Source organism: Myodes glareolus, chromosome 5 (genome assembly GCF_982192425.1).
Source record: "Myodes glareolus chromosome 5, mMyoGla1.1, whole genome shotgun sequence".
In the NCBI taxonomy this organism is placed as follows: Eukaryota; Metazoa; Chordata; class Mammalia; order Rodentia; family Cricetidae; genus Myodes; species Myodes glareolus.
In genome coordinates this window covers 104,861,032-104,876,735 of record NC_142030.1, presented here as the reverse complement: position 1 = coordinate 104,876,735, position 15,704 = coordinate 104,861,032, and the positions used below count along the sequence as shown (strand labels likewise).

At 41.7% G+C, this 15,704-nt stretch overlaps 1 protein-coding gene across 6 annotated transcripts in view; it reads right to left on the bottom strand.

Moving 5' to 3' along the window:
- Epb41l5 (erythrocyte membrane protein band 4.1 like 5) overlaps nucleotides 1–15,135 on the bottom strand; it is a 119,736-nt gene extending 104,601 nt beyond the window's left edge. For 4 of the 6 annotated variants that reach the window (XM_087906598.1, XM_085688360.2, XM_087906596.1 and 1 more), the window contains exons 1-3: nucleotides 14,588–14,802; nucleotides 8,303–8,490; nucleotides 650–754 (exon numbers count right to left, since the gene is read on the bottom strand). In XM_087906598.1, the coding sequence (XP_087762724.1) occupies nucleotides 650–754; nucleotides 8,303–8,482 (285 nt within the window). In that variant the 5' untranslated portion in view covers nucleotides 8,483–8,490; nucleotides 14,588–14,802. Of the gene's footprint in view, nucleotides 1–649; nucleotides 755–8,302; nucleotides 8,491–14,587; nucleotides 14,803–14,948 lie in introns of those variants that run through there. The other 2 variants (XM_048443812.3, XM_087906599.1) reach the window with 2 other exon arrangements.
- Between the last annotated feature and the right edge of the window lie 569 nt (nucleotides 15,136–15,704).

Sequence of the window (15,704 nt, the reverse complement as noted above, 5' to 3'; positions counted from 1 at the left end):
AGGAAGATGTGGGGCGGAGAGAAAGAAACCCTTCTACATTGCCGTGGGAATGTGAACTAGTGTAGCCACTACGGAACACTGCAATCTCATGCACTGCTGGGGATGCAGAATGGAAAGTTTGAGCAGTCTCTAAAATGTCATCGGATAACTCCGCTCCCGTCTTAGGTGCATAACCCTGAAAACTAAAATGTGCTGCGAAGAACAGAGCCCTGCAGAGCTGCATTCGTAACAGTCAAGTAGAACCAAACAAAATGCCCATCAATTGCTGGATAAACAAAATGTGATACAAATTATTCAGCCACAGAAGAAATCAAATACTGAAAAATTTACATACAACAAATATTAACTTTGGAAACATTTTGACAAGAAAGGTTGTAACTTTCTTTTTTTCATTTACATCAAATTTTCAAAATCGGCAAATCAAAATGAATAGAAGTACAGTACTCAATCCGAGTACAGTGTTGGAGAAGGCTAACAAGGATGGAGAGGAAATAATATCCCGGGCTCCTTTTAAGGGTGACAATGTGTTCTGAAATTAATGATAGCTGCATAATTCTGAATATTCTAAAAGCAAATTACACAATCTAAAGTAGCAGATCTGAAAACTGCCATTTCTGTAGTCACGACAAAACCTCCAAAAGATACTCACAGCTACTTGGGCTGAATCCATGAATCTCAGACCAAAATAGTCACTCTCAATCAAGTCCAGGTGATACATAATTTGATCAAACAGCTCCTGGCCTTTGGCTTTTTTCTGAAACAAGAAGAAGATGATTAGCAAGCGGCTTAGGCAGGGTCACGGCCCTATCTCTGATCTTAGGGAGAAAAGGTACTTCTTCTATTCTTCTGCTTATTTCTTAATTTTTAATGCTTCTTTTCCTCCAAAGGGAAGATCCCCAAATATGACCTCACCAATTTCTTCTTTTTCTTTCCTTCCTCCCCCACCCCCTGAAACAGGTAGCCTTGGCTGTCCTGGAATTCACTCTGCAGACCACAAGAAATCAGAGATCTGCCTGTCTCTGCCTCTGGAGTGCTGGATTGGGGCATCACCATGCCCCAAACCAATTTCTTTTTTATGTTAATTGATCCCAATTTCATCAACTGTATTTTTTATTTAATTGTACTTTCCCACCTGGTATTCACTGGACCCTTTTCAAGCAACCTTTATCTCACATCGTTAACCTTCAAATATCTTTTAGAAAACTTATTAAGACTTTTTTTATTTCATTTGTGTTTGCCTAAGTATTCTCTGTATTTTTTTTTTTTTTTACTGTTTTTGACTTCCAAGATACTTCTGTGTATTTGTGCAACGTACAATAAAACAAGAAAAAAGCAGCTGGAGAGATGGCTCAGCAGTTAAGAGCACTGCCTGCTCTTCCAAGTGTCCTGAGTTCAATTCCCAGCAACCACATGGTGGCTCACAACCACCTGTAATGAGGTCTGGTGCCCTCTTCTGGCCTGCAGGCATACATGCAAACAGAATATTGTATACATAATAAATATAAAAAAACCCCAAACAAACAAAACTAAAATAAAAAACCCAAGCCTGGTGGCACCTATTAAAAAAAACAAAAACAAAAACAAGAAAAAACAATCTAACCTTAAAGTCTATGACTATTCCAATTTAGTTCCAATGGGTGTGGGGAGAACCCTAGTGAAGAGAGCCCCAAGAGTCACAAAGCCACAGTCAATGACTTTACTGTCAACAAACAATTCCTAAGGACAGCAATTCAGGCCCACTTCTAGAAGAGTTACCTCTTTAACTGTAATCCACTACAGCTCAGTAGGGAAGGAACTCTATCTAGGTAAAGGGATTCTTGGAGTGGGAATTTTGGAGACAGAGATTATGGAAACTGATGATATGACTGCTCCAAGGTATGGCTATGTAGAATAGCTAAGGGAGAGTACAGCCAGAGAGAGAGTACAGAGCGGAGAGAGCAGTGGGCTAAACATGGCCAACAGACTGGACTTGGCCATGAGAGAGGTGGGGATGGGGAAGAGAAATAAAGACAGTGCAGGCAAAGAAGCCCAAAAAAGCCCACAGCTGAAATAGCAGGTTACAAGGGAATGAGAAGCTGGGGGAAGGGAAGCTTATGTGAGCTGGAGAAATTTAGGGTAAGGGGTGGGGTGAGAAGGGCCAGGGTGCCAGCATGGACTCTGTGACAGGTACTGGTGATACAGAGGGAGCCTGGAGGCCAGCATGCCTTTTGGTATGTTAATAGGAACCACAGATAGCCATTTGTTCCAAGTCTCTTTTGGAACTGACAGTATATTTTAGGCAGTGGAACTAGGGTTTTTACAGACACTGACACCCAATGTCAGAGTTACTGTTGCTCTGCCACTGGGGTGGAAACAAGACATGTATTCAATTATCTTCATTCCATTTACACTTCAGTCTGCAGCTAGGATAACCCCACATGCACTACGGGGGAGAGTGAGGGGGGAAAAGAGACAAGGGGAGAGGAAAGAGATAGAGGAGAGAGAAAAGGGGGCGGGGAGAGATGTGGGTATGAAACAGAACTCTTGCTAAGTTTTCCATTTATTTCCTAGGTTTCATGGGCTAGTCTTAAGGCAGGAAATTGGAAATGCCTTTCTTGTCCCCAAAACGCAAAAGTCTCATTAAAGAATTTGGGGTTGAGAATGACTTTAACTTCAGCTAGGTATAAATATAGTCTATATCAAAGATTCGTTTCAAATATTGTTTCTAATTTCTTTGATTTACTTAACAAATATTAATAGAGCCTTTATAATATGCTAGGTGCTGCTCTAGCCAACAACCAAAGAAAACAGAAGAAGGTACTTGTCTTCAAGAGGCTTATATTCTAACAAGAAAACAGTTGTAATGATATCAAAGGGCATAACAAGATGAAGAATAAATGGGAAACAGTACTCAAATAGGAAGATTCTTTTAAGCAAGGAAAATGTCAATAAAATATGAGTAAAGCAATTATCTATGTATGCAAAGTCCTTGACAGCGGGAGAAAGGGGTTTAATATCAGGAAGAAATCCAGCAATGATCAAGAGCAGAGGGAACAAGAGGAAGAACAATATTTAAGTGTCAGATTCTTAAATCATGAAAACCTAAAGTACAGAGGCAAATAAAAACACTAAGCTGGCCATCTGAATATAGTCTACAGACAGAGGCGGCGGGAAGGAAGGGAACTGCTGTTACTGGGCACAACAAAAAGAAAACAGAACTGATAACAAACTTGAGAAAGTTTTACCATCTATTTTCCAATTGACTGTGGGGTGGGTATGTGCATGTAGGTGCAGGTGTGTGTGGAGAAATTGGATCTCTCTGGTGCTGGAGTTACAGGCTGTTGTGAGCTCTCTGATGTTGGTGCTGAGAATTGAACTTGGGTCCTCTACAACAACGGTACACATTCTTAACCACTGAACCATCTCTCTCTGGCCCCACTGTTAACAAATTTAAAAAGTAACAATTATGATCATTTTGCTAAGTGCCATCATCAAAAATGGAACACAAAACATTTTCTAACTCCTGATCCCCTTCCTACCTTGCAATGCACCAAAGTGTCCAACTTCTATGACATTAATTCTAAGATATACTTCTATATTTAATTTCACATTCCATCAACATTCCATATTTGTTTCAAAACCAAATGAATATGGTCTTTAAAATGACATTCCACCTCCTTCTGTCCAAGCATCGTCCCAACTTTGTGAAACGCGGTACTTGTGTTCTAGGGGAGAGAAAGGGCTTCTGCAAGGTGGAAAGAGCAACAGTCTTTTTTCAAGGTAATGTATTCCACCTTCTTTAACAGAAAGTTGATCTAAGCCATCTAATAGTGAACACATGGCATCTTCAAATTCCTCAAATTAGCGATGCCCAATCCAAAAAAACAACCAAAATCTCCTCCTCCTCCTCTTCTTCTCTCTCTCTCTCTCTCTCTTTTTCTTTTTCCAGTTTCTCTATGTAACCACTGTGGCTGGCCTGGAACTTGCTCTACAGACCAGTCTTGCCTTGAATTCATGTAGATCTGCCTGCCTCTGCCTCCTGAGAGCTGGGATTAAAGGCGTGTACCACCACAGCCTGGTCTAAAAAGAATTTCTTTAAATAATCTGGCTGCTGAAATAGCATGGATATTCTAAAAACTTTCACTGAAAATCCAGTCTTCAAGAAAACAAACTGGCTCATAATAGTTATGTCAGAATAACTGTAATCATCTTTGCTAAGAACCCCAATTTAAATGTGACAAATGAGGTACAAGAAAGACTGCATCTTGTTAGTTCTGCCTGAAAGTACCAATAGGTTCAGGGGTTTTAGGTTTCAAATTCAGTCTAAAAGAAAACTTGAAGCTCTGTCAGCCTATGTAAAAGCAAAATAAAAATAGGAGGGAGGGCACGACAGTCTTTGGTGGCATGGGGGAAAGAAAAGACTGAAGACAAGCAAGAGTCAGAAGATCAAGTGCTACAACTACCCATGGGATGTAAAATTATTAGATAGAATTATCATCCTGTTCTTCAAAATCCCTCATTAGTCACGTTTACAGATTAAAGCACAGACTGGAACAAAGTGTCCTCCGAAGCATAGCTTGTTCACTCTCCCACTGTGTCTGTCAGAGCCGTCTGTACTTGGCCCGTGTGTCATCCTCCGAGCCACAGAGAGTACACGTTCCCCCACAATGTCTTGTTTGAATCTCATCAACTCTTGGTTCTGGCTACTCAGAAATCAATGCATTTATACTGGTTGTTGGTTTTTATCAACTTGATACAAACCCAGACATATCTGAGAAGAGAAAATGCCTCCTGTGGGCAAATCTGCAGGGTTTCTTTCCTTTTAGATTTCTTAATCACATTTTATATTTTTAAATTTTCATATACTATATTTTGATTATGTTTCCCCTCCCTCAACTCCTTCCCAGACCTTCCCCACTCAGTTTTGTTATCTATCTCAAACAACAACAAAAAACACTACAAAAAATGAAAGCAAAACAAACAAACAAAAAAAAACAGTGAGACAAAATATGCCAAAATGTAAAAACAAAAAAACAAAACAAAATCAAGAAAACAATGGAGTTTGCTTTGTGTTGGCCCACTATCCTTGACACAGGGCTTCCTCTGGAGTATAGTTAATATGTCCAATAATCACTGAAAAAAATGATGTTCTCTTTGTTAGCTGTCTGTAATTACAAATAGCTTCTTGGTTAGGGGTGGAGCTTCACGTCCACTTCCTCCTCTCAGTGCATCCCACAGCAGTCCTGCGGTGTCTTGAAGACCCTGTTAGGAGTTATCCACTACCTCTTTTTAGGGTTTCTCTGCTTGACCATTTTCTAGCTGCTGTGCTTTTCTTCCCTTCCAAATTTCGTAGTAACTTTTCATCTTCTCTTCATGTACTTGTTAAACAACTAATACGTTAAGAGCAGTTGCTACGTTCAAAGGACTACAGAAAATTCAGAACTGAACTACCACTGAGAATTCCTTTTAGTTCCTAAAACCGGCTACTAACACACGTCTTGCGCAGGGCTTTTCTCCACCCTGTGACAGGTGAGCATTCTCACGACTGTGCACACCATGAACACAACCCCGTCTGACAGTGTGCTCACTACTCATCCTTGCTTCTTCCCTCATCGGGCTCGTGTGCTAAACATTCCCCTTTCTGCAACCTCACAACCCCTTGTACCTACACTGCTTTAGTGGTTTCTAGTTTCTCCCTGTTCCAAATCAAGTCTATCATCATAATTACAACTAAACGTTATTTTAAATATATTCCCTGGCTACAAAAACACAACAACCCCAAACCAATATGCAGTAAAACAGATATATTCACAAAAAATGCTCTATTTTGTGATGGGTAGAAGTTAAAAAAACAAAAGCTTAACTGAAATAATAGACCTTTTGACTGTTATTCATCCATGATTGAAGGATGTGATTTCGGCTAGCTGTGATGGGACAGAGCTTTATGCTCAGCATTTGAGAGGCAGACCAGGCAATGTCTGTGAGAATGAGGGTAGGCTGTTCTACACATCGAGTTTCAGGCCAGCTAGTTCTATATAGTGAGACACGGTCTCAAAAACAACCCAAATAAGTAATTCAGTGGATTTTAGTGCACACAACAGGTATGTATAAGCATCAGAACCGACTTCAGGATATTCTCATTACTCCTAAAAGATATTCCATATCCTATAGCTATTAGTTTCCAACACTTCTCTGCCAATTCCCAAGCAACCACTAATCTGCCTTTTCATTTCTACAGTTCTCCCTGTTCTAGGCTCTCATAAAACAGAATCAAAATGTGTGGTTCTTGTGGCTGATGTCTTTCCCTAGCATAGCATTTTCAAGAGTCATCCAGGTTGTTACAGAATATCAATTTTATTTCTTTTATGGCTAGCGATCTGATGTTACCTATACATCCTCCTGATGTCCTTTTTGCAATTACAAACAATGCTGCTGTGAACATCTACACATTTTCACGCAAGCATGTCTTTAATTCTCCCGGGTATATACTGGAGAGTGGGAACACCAGGTTACGAGGAGCAGCGTTCTAGCATTTGAACAGCCGTGGGCCGTTTCCTAAAGCAGCTGCTTTACATCTCTCAGTCTCAATGGAGAAGATTCCGCTCTCTCCAGTTTCTCCAGTACGTGTTATTGTCTGCCATTTGAGCCCTCTTACTTGAGTGTAAAGTAGCTTTTTATTGTGGTTTTTGGTGCTCAGGTTTAAAGCCTGGCCCTCACGCATGTAAGCACACCCTTGGCCACTAAACCATAACCTACCCGACTCTGACTTCTCATGTATTTGTCTATCCTAACAAAACAACGTCTGCTTAGACACTTGGTAGTGGCACACACCTTTAACCCCAGCACCCAGGAGGCAGAGTCAGGCAGGTCTGTGAGTCTGAGACCAGCCTGGACTGCAGAGCTAGGGCTGCCCAGAGAAACCCTGTTTCGAAAAACAAAAACAAACAAAAGGTCTATTAAGTTTATATCTTTGACCTATCTTAATTTTTATATGTAGTATGAGAAAAGAGTTCAACTTTATTCTTTTACATGTAGATATCATCATTTGTTGGGGAAAATATTCTGTTGAATAGTCTTGGTACCCTTATCAAGATTCAGCTGACCACAAATGTAGGCAAAACACTCATACATATAAAAATAAACAAACCTGGGGCTGGAAAGGCAGCCCAGGGGCTAAGAGTGCTTGCTTCTCTTCAAGAGCACCACAAGGCCCTTTACAAATTCTTTTCTAGAAATTCTTAGCATCAGCCTACCCATCAACAGCCCTAAGACTTCATACTTCAAACATTAGGTAATAAATTGTTCCCAGGCTCTCGCATAGCAATCTCATGCTTTACACAAAGTATCTAATAAATGGACTCACAAGCTCTTCAAGATTCTTAACAACAACAAAAAAACCAACAGTAAAACTATCCTTACTAAGCATCTCATGCTGGAATAGCTCAGAAACCCTCAACAAGCCTTTCCAGGAAGAAAATCCAGATACCTTAAAGTGTATAGATTAAGAAGATGCAGTCTAACGTACATTAGGTAACAAACCCACACCATGCTGACCTGTAGACACCTCTAGAGAGCTGGGTATGGTGAGCACACCTGCAATCCAGGACTCAGAAGGCTGAGGCAGGAGGACCCCAAGTTTCATGAAGGCCTGGGATGCATGCTGAGACCTTGCCTCAAACAAACAAACAAACAAACAAACAAGCAAACCACTACCACCAATGAAAACTAAGAAAGCTTCAGCTTTAAGCTTCTAAATTTAAGGTCTTTCAGAATTTATTCAACTCTGTACCGCAGTCACACTGTGCCATCAGTTTACTAAACAGACTTTTCAAACTGAATTTTAGTAAAAAGTCTATAGGACGGCAGACATCAAGAAACATTCAATGAAGCTTATGTCAAAAATCACATAGTTTATAGTGTTTTGTGAAGTCTTTGAAACAGAACAAAGACATAAGAGATTTAGTACCTATAAATAGTTCTGAAACTCAAGCCTGATGGCACGTACCTGTCGCACCACACCTGGTGGCTGAGGCAGGATGATCACAAGTACAAGGCCAACCTGAGCTACACAGTGAGATCCTGTCTATAAACATACAAGCGTGTGTTCATGCACAGACATGCACAGAGTTAATTCACACCAAAAACTGCCCTATCGTTCAATGTTTCTCACAGCTGCCACTAATTTCAGATCCTCTTGCCTACAAGTCCGTGTACATGAGTAGCTCAGAGCATGATACATACTCAGCCTATCTTGCCTAACCCCCAGGAAGCACGGACCGCAGGGATCTCACACACAACTGGCAGCCAACAAAGCCCTACTTACCGGCAGGTCCACACTAACATCTGTACCATCCAGAAGGGTCACCCTGCATGTGATGATGGACTTGGCATCTCCAGCTGCAGGAATGTGTGTGGCAGCACGCTGTGCCTCTCGGAGTCGCTCCCTCTCAGCATGTTTACGCATAGACCGGCGGCCAAGCGTTCTTCTCAGGAAGCTCAGCATTTCTGCCACTACAAAACCAGCAGTGAAATTGATAGTGAGGGAGACTTGTAGTCACCTTAATGGTGGTACTGAGAAAAGCCCTCTGAATGTTAATTTGAAAAAGTTGAAACACATCACCTTATACATAGTTCAAAGCGTGTTGCATGCAATACATTCAACTTTCATGTCAAAATAATTTTTAAAGCTAGACTTTTAAATAAAGTTAAAAAATATTAAGATAGAGCAATGCTTGCAACTTTTGAAACTTTCTGTCTTGTTTTTATAAGGAGCTGATCTAGCAGGAGAAAGCAATCATTCATGACGTTCAACAAATGTTTTGGGCCGGTAAGTGGCACCTAGGGTAGATAATAGCCCCACAGACATTATACAACAATGCCAGACACTGCTGAGGTAGACTCTTGGTGGCTTTTTTTAACTATACATTCAAAACACAAGTAATTATCTATTTCAGCAAAGTACAAATAAAGTTAAACTCCTGTTTTGTCAAATATTATGCTTAATGTTCTACTAAGACCATTAAACAAATAGTTAAACTAGCTACTAGTTATTTAAAACATTGCACATTATAACTAAAAACATTAAATACACCTATGGAAACACATACAATGCAAACCCCATACAGTTCCTCTGTAAACCTAGTATCTTTAGTTTACAACTAAGAGACTCTGAAAAAGTAAAAATTAACTATGTACAATTACTAATTCCAGGAAAAAAAATAAAGGAAAGGAAAAAGGGCCACAGCAAACAGCACCAAGTTGTCGGACACTCATTCTACCATAACTCTACAGTAACTACCACCAGAGGAGGAGCTGCCAGAGGAGAGGGTGAGTATGGAGAGAGCTCTTCTCAGCTCACCAAACAGCTTAGAGAGTGATGAAGCAGCTGCCTGGGATAGAGGTGCAGAATTCCAGGCAGAGCTACTTTTTTAAAGCCTTAAAGCCTCCAAATTAAAAGACGTGGCTACTGATCTGGTTTTTAAAAGGGTAACTTTAAAACCATACTACTACATTCAAATTTAAATACCCACAAACTAAAGATTACCAAAATACATTTTATGATAATGTTTTACATGTATTTTAGATTTTAACCCAAGGAAAGAACTAAAATTTGGGAGAGCTGGTCAGCTATCTCCACCCGCTCTGTGGGCTCTCCAAGTGGTTTTTAATAGGCCCCCAGTCTCCTTTCCCTGTGAACCTTAGACTTCTAAAGCTCTGTTTTAATGAACCCTTACTCCTTCCTTTAACCCAGCTCCTTTATACCCACAGAAAAACACCCTGATAGTTATGTTAGTCATTATAATCACACTTCTCCTGAACCTTTTATTATAATCAGATAACTATTCTTTTACTCTTTATTGCAAGCAACTTGAGAGCATAATCATTATTTTTCTTTTGATATTTATATACCTTAATTTTTTTTTTATCACAGAAGACGTTTAAAAGAAAAAGATTCCGAATGCATTATAAATGCATCTCCTAAGAAACGATAAACTATTTTTCTAACGCTCACCTCTGGCACTGACAAACAACTGCTCCTGCAGTCTATCGAGTTAAAGGAAAATACCTTTCTTTTCCGTTGCTGTTACACTGAACAATAAACCCAATACTGTGAGGAATAGCAAGTTCTTTTCATAGAAATGTGACAGCATGAAATAATATACATTTCAAGAAAAAATGAGAAAGTTCTAGGAAGAAATAGAATAATAAAGGACATTTAAGCAATTTCTGAAAAAGGGTATTTTGAAGGATTACTGTATAGTTTATCCGTGATTACAAATCATCTCTATAGAGATACAGCTTGGTGATCGAGTGCTTACCTTCCATATACGAGGCCCTAGGTTAGAAGTCCAGAAAGCAAAAACAAACAAATTAACTAGATAAACAACCCAATAGAAGAAAATGGGTAACATAAAAAAAGAACATCCCAAATGAGAATAATAAGGAAGACTCATAAATAATCCTAGCACTTGGACGGCTAACACAGAAGAGCTCTGAGCTCTAGGTTAACACGGCCTATGCACATGCCAATTTCAGGCTAGCTTGAGCTACAGATGAAGTCCTGTACTAAAAAACCAAAAACTGAAGAAAAAAAAGGCAGCTTGTAAGATGGCTCAGTTAGTAAAGGTCCTGGACACAAAGCCTGATATCTGAATTTGATCCCCAGAACCCACGTAAGTTGGAAGGAGAGATCCAAATCTGCAACTGGCATGAAGTGGGCCCACACCGCCCCCATCACTACATATTAAGAGTCCAGTAGCAGCCAAGAAGACCGAGAATAAGCAATCAGATAGAAGTCAGGTATGGTGGCATACCCTGTAATCCCAGTACTGGGCAGGTGAAGGCAGAAGGGGTAAGATTATCCCTGGCCAATAGCAAGGTCTAGGCCAACCTAGGCAGCATGGACTCTGTCTCAAATAAAAAATAAACAAGTAAAAACCCCACATTGGACAGAGAGCTGATCTCCAAAATATACAAAGAACTCAAGAAATTGGTCACCAAAAGGACAAATAATCCAATAAAAAAAAATGGGGTATAGACCTAAACAGAGAACTTTCAACAGAGAAATCTCAAATGGCTGAAAGACACTTAAGGAAATGCTCAACACCCTTAGCCACCAGAGAAATGCAAGTTACAACTCTGAGATTCCATCTTACGCCTGTAAGAAGGGCCAAGATCAAAAACACTGATGACAATTTATGCTGGAGAGGTTGTGGGGAAAAGGGAACACTTCTGCATTGCTGGTGGGAATGAAAGCTGGTACAGCCCCTTTGGATGTCAGTGTGGCCATTTCTCAGAAAATTAGGAAACTACCTTCCTGAAGACCCAGTAATACCCAAAAGATGCTCAATCATACCACAAGGAAATGTGCTCAACTATGTTCATAGCAGCTTTGTTTGTCATAGCCAGAACCTGGAAACAACCTAAATGCCCCTTGAATGAAGAATGGATAAAGAAATTGTGGTATATCTACACAATGGAGTACTACACAGTAGAAAAAAAATAACATCTTGAAATTTGTGGGCAAATGGATGGATTTAGAAAACATTATATTGAGTGAGGTAACCCAGACTCAGAAAGACAAATATCCTATGTATTCACTCATAGGTGACTTTTAGACACAAAGCAAAAAAACAAAACAAAAAACAAAAAAAACCCAAAAAACAAAAACCAGCCTACAATTCACAATCTCAGAGAACCTAGACAACAATGAGGAATCTAAGAGAGACTCACATAGATCAAATCTACATGGGAAGTAGAAAAAGACAAGATCTCCTGAGAAAATTGGGATCATGGGGATCATGGGAGAGGATTGAAGGGAAGGGAAGAGGGAGAGAGAGGAGTGAAGAAAAATACATAGATCAATAAAAACAATTTTAAAAAAAAGTAGAAGTGGGTCGCACCTGACATGTCCAGCACTGCACAAGCAAAGTCCAGAAAAAGACGCCTGTCCCTGTACACCTAGTGCTGAATGGTGGAAGAGTTCCTATGGCTTGTCTCTGACATACTCACATGTATGGACTAACACACATCAGTGTAGGCGAGGTCCCTGCGGGATGTCCATGCAGCAGGGAAGAGGAGGCAGAATGCTTTTATACATCTTCACACACTACCCTATTTGAACAAGTTTTTAAATTGCATAGGCTATATGCAGCAATTCTATTTCTAAGTCACAGGAACAAAATTACTCTTAGCCTAACTGACTTAAGAAATTCATACATTTATCATAAGGCAAAGAGTTCAGTGAGTGATGGTATAAACTGGTCTACATAGACTTTCAGGCCAGTCAAGGTGACATAGTGATACATTCTCTTAAACAAACCAAACCTGTGTTTGCTGTGGGACAATGGCCTTGTATTGTTTTAATAAAACGCTGATTGGCCAGTAGCCAGGCAGGAAGTATAGGCAGGGCGACCAGGTAGGAAGTAGAGGTGGAAAGACAAGAACAGGAGAATTCTGGGAAGAGGAAAGACTCAGTCTGCAGTCGTCACCCAAACACAGAGGAATCAATAGGAGACTGCCTCACTGATAAAAGCTACCAAGCCACATGGCTGACAGACAAGAATTATGGATTAATGTAGGATGTAAGAGTTAATAAGAAGTCTGAGCTAACAGGCCAACACATTTATGATTAATGTAGACCTCTTTGTGTTCTTTGGGATTGAATAGCTGTGGGACAGGGCATGACAGAAACCTCTGTCAACATGTCTTAGACTAAATTTATAAGTGAAAAAATCAAATTAAGTACAAACTGAAAACAGTATTATAATATTTTGAGATATAATCCACGTACATCCTCACACACATACATAGAAACTACAAAATGCAGATGATTTAAGGAAGGTTCTCTCTGTAGAGAGTTAATCCAGAGGTCATAAGAATATATGGGATGTGTGACTTAAGTTTCTAAATCTTAAAAAAAAAATATTGAGAGTTAAGAAAAAAAGTACTCCCCCCCATTTCTGTTCCCTCATCCCACCTGCCCTCCCCAGGTTTTCGATGCTTCAGCTGATGGAGGGGTGGATTATCAACCACCACAAATCGGATTCCTTTTTAAATCTTTAACAGCTCTGGCTCCTCCTTCTGGACCTAGGCGCCCTAACTGGCTGTTTGCTGCAGCTGCTCTAGTGCATATTTCTAATTCCAGAACTTTCTTCATTAGTGGTTCCATCTTTTTGGGATAACCTTTGTCCACTCATCTCCCATTCTTTTCCCTCTTTAGATAATTAACTCTGTATTTACACCCAGAAAAGCACCCTCTGATCCTGAGGCTGGATTCGATGGCCCTGTTAGTACATGGACTTTTCTAAAAAACATGGAAAGAAACTGTAATTAAATACTTAATTGACTTTTGTTACTGGCTAGTCTCCCTCCCTGCACAAGGGCAGGGACCTCGGCTGACTTGTTTATTGTAAGGGATGATCAGACTGTTTGCCATGATATACACGTTAGACAATAAATAAACTAATGTGATAGGGTAAAAGATACATTAGAACATGGCACTACTTGAAGAAGCAAATCCTAAAAGAGGATAATAAAAGAGACTAACAAAATAATCCCAGCCCGTGGAAGGCAGAAGCAGAATTCTAGGTTTCAAGTCAACCTGGGCTGTACATATAGCAAATTCCAAGTTAGCCTGGGCTGCATAGAGAGACACTGTCTCTAAAAAACAACAAACTGAAAACCTGGGGTCAAGAGTTACATAGTTTCTAGTAAATAAACTTCCTTCTCAACCACAGAAATGAAAACTGAAGCAATCAATTTCCTACTTAACCAAGCACTGCATTACCCACCCTCCACCTCAAGTTTGTCAAGTCATGTGTAGACGCGTACATAACTGAAGGCCAACTGCACCCCCGACCCTTTGGGTTCTTCATTTTGCAGTGCTAGGAATCCAACTCTGGGTATTCAACACGACATCCCTTAGTGGTAAAGCACATGTATCTTGGGGCGAGCCACTGATTTTTTATTTTTTCCACAGTAATACTGCCAACATACAGAAAATGTCCTAAAGTCACCAGTATCTTTCATCCCAGTTATCTCCCGCAAAAGAAAACGTTACTGAGAAACTAAACGCAAGAAAATTCCGCACATAGATTTTCCCAAACAAGTTAAAGTCCCCAAACAAAAAACATGTTTAAGGATTTAGGTCAGCCTAGTGAGCGCCAAAATGCGAATCAGGTTCCCAGTATCAAAAGAAAAGAAAGAACCGGCGCGCGGGGGTGGGGGTGGAGCGGGGGGGGGGTATAAAAAAGATCCTGAAGGGACTAGGGGGGACACATACAAGTAACCCACTGCAGTAAGTGGGGCTCAGCCTCAGTTTATGCTGAAACTGGGGCTAGTGTAGCTGTGAGTTACGTTAAGGATTTATTGGTGGGCTAATCTCTAACTCTTACGAAGAAAACACTACTAATAATTTTAAACTATTGCCAAACAACTTCGGAGACTGGGGTCTTCTCGCTGTTAAAGCAGAACCCGGGAGACTGCAGTAACCACACAGAGACAGATACAATTATCTGCCACCCACCGGAGGGCCCATCATTACCCGACGCGCGGTACGCGTGGGGGCGGGAAGCGCCTTCGGCCTTGGCGGTTCCCGGGAACGCACCTGCCTCACACGATTCCCGAGTTTCAGTCGATCGCGAGCAAGCTTGCACGTCCCCTCGGGTGTGCGTCTACCCACGATTCTGACGAGCTGACATTCGAGAGGACCTTCCCCTAACCACACGGCTACACGGAGGTCAGGGATGACCAGAGTTCCTCCCACGACGCCCAAGACCCCAGCTACGCGCCGGGGCCCGGCGGCCGCCGCTCGGTATCGCCCGAAACTCAGCGCCCAGCCCCATTGGCCGCCGCCGCCACTCCCCTCCCAGCCCGCGGCGTCGCCCGGGGAGCCGGGCCGCCTACCCGGCGCGGCCCAGGCTACGCGCCGTGAGCAGAGCGAACTGGACACCCGGGGCCACACTTACCTTTACTGAGGGGTGAAGACCGTGTAGCGACAGAGACCACAACGACAAGCGAGCGCGACCCTTGGGGACAGACGCCCAGCCAGCCCGACGGGAGGACGGGTCTCCGAAAACGCAGAGAAATGGCGGCGCGAGAAGCGAGCCCACCCTGCGCTAATCCCCGGAGGACCCCGGCCGCCCGCGGGCACGCCCCTTAAAGCCCTACCCAAGCCCCGCCCCGAAGGACAGGGTGCTTGGCTCTTAAAGGAGCGATGGCACCGCCCCGGAAATCAGCCTCCTGAGAAGGAATTAAAGCTGGCGACGCCAGGTGGAGCCAAGAGGAATAGGAAAACTACAGTTTAGGAGTCACCTGTTGCACTTGCACACAAAACTTAGTCTTATTCAGAGGGCACTATTAGGTGTTTGGAAACCTGACTGCTACACTGGTTCATTAATTAAAAAAATAAACAAAACAACAAAGAGGGGGTAATACCTGGCATGCTGATGCACACCTTTAATCCCATAATTTGGGAGGCAGAGGCAGGAGGATCTCTGGTGAGGTCAAGGGCTGCCTGGTGAGTTCTGAGACAGTACTACATAATAAAACCCTGTCTTAAATTACATTGTCTATGTATGTATACGTGTGCGGTAAGGAAGGGCGCACGTATGCCACAATTCATGTGTGGGGAGGTCTGAAGACAACTTGCAAAAGTTCTCTCCTATCACTTGAGTGCTGGGAATGAACTCAAGCTGACCCATTTGGGTGCAAGCACTTTTACC